Source organism: Astatotilapia calliptera, chromosome 12, assembly GCF_964374335.1.
Source record: "Astatotilapia calliptera chromosome 12, fAstCal68.1, whole genome shotgun sequence".
NCBI classification, from domain to species: domain Eukaryota; kingdom Metazoa; phylum Chordata; class Actinopteri; order Cichliformes; family Cichlidae; genus Astatotilapia; species Astatotilapia calliptera.
In genome coordinates this window covers 26,319,821-26,325,684 of record NC_137433.1, presented here as the reverse complement: position 1 = coordinate 26,325,684, position 5,864 = coordinate 26,319,821, and the positions used below count along the sequence as shown (strand labels likewise).

The 5,864-nt window shown below is 39.2% G+C and overlaps 1 protein-coding gene across 2 annotated transcripts; it reads left to right on the top strand.

Annotated features, from left to right (window-relative positions):
* The first annotated feature begins 1,471 nt into the window (after positions 1–1,471).
* Positions 1,472–5,062, top strand: selenop (selenoprotein P). 2 transcript variants are annotated; one of them, XM_080309278.1, is made up of 5 exons: positions 1,472–1,604; positions 2,173–2,402; positions 2,645–2,857; positions 2,986–3,103; positions 3,218–5,062. In XM_080309278.1, the coding sequence occupies exons 2-5, from the start codon at positions 2,200–2,202 to the stop codon at positions 3,977–3,979; spliced, it is 1,296 nt and encodes a 431-aa protein (XP_080165404.1). In that variant the 5' UTR covers positions 1,472–1,604; positions 2,173–2,199; the 3' UTR covers positions 3,980–5,062. The 2 variants fall into 2 exon arrangements, with proteins under 2 accessions (XP_080165404.1, XP_026044278.2); XM_026188493.2 differs by having other exon boundaries at positions 1,536–1,604.
* The last annotated feature ends 802 nt before the right edge of the window (positions 5,063–5,864 follow it).

Here is a 5,864-nt window from a genome sequence, read left to right as displayed (position 1 = left end):
CACTCATAGAGAAATGCAGCTACAGTAATAAATATAGCAGGCATCTCTTAATTGTAGACAACAGTACACCTAAATCATTGGATCAACTGGGTTTTCTTTGTACTAATATAGGGTCTTTACCATACAATATAAAGCACTTTAAACCAATTGTTGTTGTGAATTAGCACTATATATATATGAGGCTAAATTGAATTAAATTCATAGACATTAGTAACCACATTCACTCTATGCACTCCATGTGTGGACTGCAACAGCATAACCTCCTATTAACTCTACAGTATCACTTGTGCTTTTACTTACGTGCTGCAGTGTGCATAACTGCTGGTGTTTTTCCTTACTTCTTATCATTAGCATAATCCTCTGTCATCCCCCGAGGTAAAACTACAACAGATATTGCTACAGTATTTGGCCGTTGTGTTCCTGGCACAGACTCTTTGAATCAGCAGGAAATTTGCTGCTCCATCTGTCATCTGTTTTGTATCAAATATATCAATATGGGAATATGGAAGGATGAACTTGTAGAGACATGAAGGGCGTTGGAACAGTGCAAAAACACAGTCAGTTCCAGATATCACCTTATAGTTACATCACCATGTCTGCTAAGGCTTTTTAATTCCTTGATGAACCCCAAACTCACCGATATTTGCTTACCTGGTTAAAACCAAACTGGACTTTGCGCTTTCTCAATTACATGGCCCACATCTGCAGAAAGATAACACTCTAAGAGTGTTTGTACTTTGAGTCCGTTTACAGCTTTTATATAATCAAACTTTGGATTGCTTGCTTACTTCAATATGGCCCCTAACAAGGTTACCGAATGTACTTTCAAAGTATTTTTTTTCATTAGACTCTTTTGCTGTTCTTAGCCTTACTGGTTCTCTGCACTTTAGCATTTTCCCCTTTGTTGTTTGAGTGATTTAAATTCCTCTTTCAGTGGAAGCATATAAGAACTTGAGTATTATTTACTTGATCTCTAAATTTCTGTACTATTCATTACTCATGAAGCTTTGTTTATCTTATCATGCTTATGCATTAAGCTGCAGCATTCCTCAGTTGTGCCAGATATGCATATATGCATGGGCCATGTTTTTCTGTGACTTTTCAGAATCATGCTGGACACCCACCAGAGTCCCGCCCTGTGTGTTCTGCAGAAAGTAAGAAAGAGAATTGCACAATCTTCTTCCATATTTTGGCTTCATGATATACCTATATATGATATGTTACATATTAACAAATCAACAGCTTTGATTTACAAGTCAAATGCACACACTATCTCCAGCACTTACATAAGATAGGCAAAACCTTTTGTCCTCACACATTCCTTAAGGTCCCTTTAAGGACAAACTACCCTTTGGAAACTGTACATGTGCCATTATAAACATCTGTGTCCTGTCAGCAAGCGGATTTCATGCACTGTGACTTTTTAACTTGATAAAAGTGTGATGATCAGCATACTGCTGTGACTGAACTTTGTCCTCCTTCCTGATAGAAAAACAACAGGGAGGCTATATAAGGAGGGACAGAGGAGGAGGAGGCTTGTTTTTGTTCAGAGAGTTGCAGCCACGCAGAGCTGAACAGAGGGTAGGAAACTTTTTAACCAAAGGGTAAGTAACAACATTTATTATATTCTGTTAACTTACATAAAGTAAAGACCTATAAGTCAATGTTTAACTGCTGCAATAAGTAAACTGTTAAAAAACAAAACCAAAAAAAAACCCATTAGAAACCAGACGTTGGGGTATTTCGCAATATAGAATTTTTTGATGAGTGCGCAGGTTCTCTCTGCATAAACTACAACAAATATTTTGCTTGAACTTTTCTGCTTGTCATATATTGCAGAACATATTTTTTAATATAATATTCAGTCACAAATCCTCTTAAGTTATATTTTTATATTACTTTTTGTATTTACTGCATCACTGGACTAAAATTTGTGTTGCAACACCAGTGAAAACTTAATAAAAGTGCTCTGCTCACTCTTACTAATTGCACAGATTTTGATATATACCCTATATCAAGTCCAGAAAGATTCCTAGTATGATATGAGGAATGTAAAAATTGAACACCTTCTCTGACCTTTTGTACTAATAGGCTGTGTTTTTCTGCTGAGTTTCATGCATTTCTTTCTGTTCCTTTCTGTTTTTTCTACCCTGTTCCTCTCTGAAACTAAAGTTGGGGCAGTAAGGAGGCGCCACAGAAATGTGGGCAGGCCTCAGTCTGCTCCTCACTCTCTGCCTGCTCCATGGGGGTGGGGCAGAGAGTGAGGGGGGAGGGCCCCGCTGTCAGCCACCTTCAGACTGGAGGATAGGAGACGTGGAGCCTATGAAGGGGTCAGTAGGTCGAGTGACGGTAGTGGCCCTTTTACAGGCCAGCTGACTGTTCTGCTTGGTGCAGGCTTCCAGGTATGTGCCCGTCATATGACAATGGTTGTATATCACACTTCTCATTATTTATAACACAAAAAGTGTCATGACAATGGATCAGCCCTGTGGCAAAGCACAAGAGACTGGTAACTGAGATATTATAGGAGATTTTTAAATTTGTTAAAACTGTCAAAGAAATCTTTCTATTCATATTCATAGAAGACATTTTTACTTTGACATATTGCTTTGATACTGATTCCCAATGCTCTTCTTTTGAGCAGACTAGATGGCCTGCAGCAGAAGCTGGAACGTCAGGGTCTTAAGAATGTGGTCTACATGGTCGTTAACCACCAGGGGGAGCAATCACGACATCTGCACCCTTTGCTGGAGGCCAAACTTTCCAAGAACATCATACTCTACAAGCAGGACGGGCAACAGCCTGATGTTTGGCAGACTCTGGCTGGAGAGAAAGATGACTTTTTCATTTATGACAGGTTTGACATGAAGTGGAAAATTCAGTTACATTTTTCTGGAAAAACCAATAGAACATTGTAATTTTGGACAACATATCTCACCTCCACAAGCCTAATCTTACAATGCTTTTCTGTCCCTTTGCAAACAGGTGTGGCCGTCTAACCCACCGCATTTCACTTCCATACTCCATCATTGGACAGGGCCATATTGCACAGGCAATCAAAGACACCTACTGCAAACGCCTATGTGGCGACTGCACACATGAGGTATAGATCAAATCTAACAGAGAGTTGTTTTTTAAGTGAGGTAATATGATCATCATATTATAATTGTTTAATCAGAGGCAAGATCTTAAACTGAATCTCTGCTTGTAATTTCAGAGTGCTGAGATCCCAGAGGAGTGCAAAGATAATGCAGAGGTCCAGCCTGATGTCCCAGCTGAACAGGACGACACCAGACATGGTCATCACCATGGTCATGGTCATCAGAATGGTCACGGTGATCAGAATGGTCACGGTCATCAGAATGGTCACGGTCATCAGAATGGTCATGGTCATCAGAATGGTCATGGTCATCAGAATGGTCACGGTCACGGCCACCATGGGGATAATCGCGATGTTCATCCTCGTGGCTTTGGCCATGGCAGTGATCACAACAATGGCCATCATCATAGAAATCACAATGGTGCCGACCAGACACAGCACGGTGTTAGACCACATGGGCATTTCCATGAAGGTGACATGCCTCAGACCCAGCATCATTTTGATTTAGGCCAGATTCCCCAGGACGTGCACAATCAACAGGTGGCACAGGAGGCTCATGCAGTCATTGAAAGGCCTTGATTATCTAGGAAGAACAGGTGAAAGTTAAAGTACAACTGACAGGGTCTGACGGGCTCTGACAATGAAATTAAGAGCAGCTGATGCTGACACTGACGCAGGCTGTTTGGCGAGGCAGGGAGTGAGCAGCCAGTCGGTCTCTGACACTGTGATGAGGCGTTACCAACCTCCTGACGGTGACACGGGCTGATAGGCGATGCAGTCAATGACGTTAGGGAAACCTGACAGTGACGCTTGCCTCACGCTGCCTGACAGGAGCCTCAGCCAGCCCAGTGAGCCTGACCCCCAGGTGTTGTTAGCTGAGGATGAGAGCAGCTGTAAGCTGGTTCTGATGTCAGCTTCATATTAACACCAGTCAGCAACACCGGGGCCAAATGCTCTTTTTACCAACAAGTATTACCCTGAGAGAGGAGGGTGGGCATTCCTGACAGTAGAGCAATGGGTTAAATTAGAGTCAAGCAGCTATTGTGAGCTTATCATTGAAGTAATTTGAATATCATTTAAAGAATATCGCAGTTTTAACTATCTCAATGTATCTGTCAGTGGGTTGCCCTCCTCCTTTCTCAGGAGTGTATGTGATTGTCATGTTTTCAAATTAGCCCCCCCATTATGTTTTTTCCATCCTTTATGAAACCAGATGCAGAAACTATGATCTAGTGGCGTCTGTATGATGTCAGGCTGGAGAAAAAGGAGAGGGTAGTTCAAAACATGATAAACGCTTCAAAGTTTTTAAAGTTCAGAAGTAGAAATGACACAAAAAACTGCAAATAAAAGTAAAAGTAATTTAGAGGAAATAGTAAACAAGAGCATCACAGTTTATGAATTAGTTAAAAATATGTCTTAAGGTTGTATTTGCTTTTTTATTAGGGAAGTCCAATAGCACTGATCCATTACTGAGGAAACCCCCTAAAAGACATTTAAATATAAATCTAAAAACTATAGACCAATCATTTTTTTGTGGGGCATTCTATCGATTATCATTCTTAAGTACATATATAACAGCAGTAACTAACACATGTTTTGTGCACAAGCTTTAACATATCTCAGGTGTGACCTTTTTCCATAAGAGAAAATCTTAAAATTTTGAGTACTAACAGTACAATTTATTCTTTCACTTTTCTTTTTACCAAATTTGGTATTTAGCCTTCAAAGTTCACACATTGCTACAAGGCTTTTTTTTTTTTTTTTTGAAGTTCAGGAAGACAGCAAGGAAAAACGAGAGTAAAGCAATGAATGACTGTTTGAATACGCTCTGTTCTTAGTGATGGTTTCAGTGGGAAGACATCAGTCACCCTGAAAACCTGAAGATCGGACAGAGAACTGTATTGCAATTTTATGCAAGGTGAAAAATGAGAGTTGAATAAAGATGGCTCAATTACTCTTCTAGTTTTCGAGTATCTTCTTTTTTTCTTTCAGTGTATATATTACATGTGAATGAGGGGGATCATATTAGCTGCAATATAGTATCCTGTCCCATTTAATTCAGTAGTCACAGCTGATACTGTTTACATCAAAACAGTCCTCATACATTAAAAAAAAAACAAAAAAAACATTGATCTTCCTTACACCTTCATGTGGGCAATTTACAACATAAGGAAACTATTCTCTCACTAGAAGAATAATTGTAAGTAATGGACTGCTTACTGAAACATGAATAAAAAAGGAAGTCTGCTAAAATGGTGTGATATCTGGCTTTCCTCATTTCCATAGGAAATGGAAATATTCTCACTGCCTTCCTCTCTCAGCTCAAATATGAGTGGTGCTGCCAGGTAGGTTTAAATGTGAGAGTATTTTTATGATTGTATGGTTGTCTGTGTTAATCCTGTAATGGACAGGAGGCCCATCCAGAGGGTACCCACCTTTACAAAGCTCAAGGGAAAATGGAAAAGTGAAGATACTAGATGTCACATAAAACATTACCTAGTAAAAGTAATTTTATTATGGAAATTATGATACAAATAAACATCGCTTTATAAGAAAATATAGGTAAAAAATACTATTAAACACATTAGCCTATTAGCTTAAAACAGTTAAAATTCACTGTTGAAATGATTGGGAAATTCTTAAATGTTATCATTCCACAAACAAGTAATAATAATAATAATAATGGATTGGATTTATATAGCGCTTTTCAAGGCACCCAAAGCGCTAGTATGAACATACTCTATTAAAGTTTCTTGTTATGTAA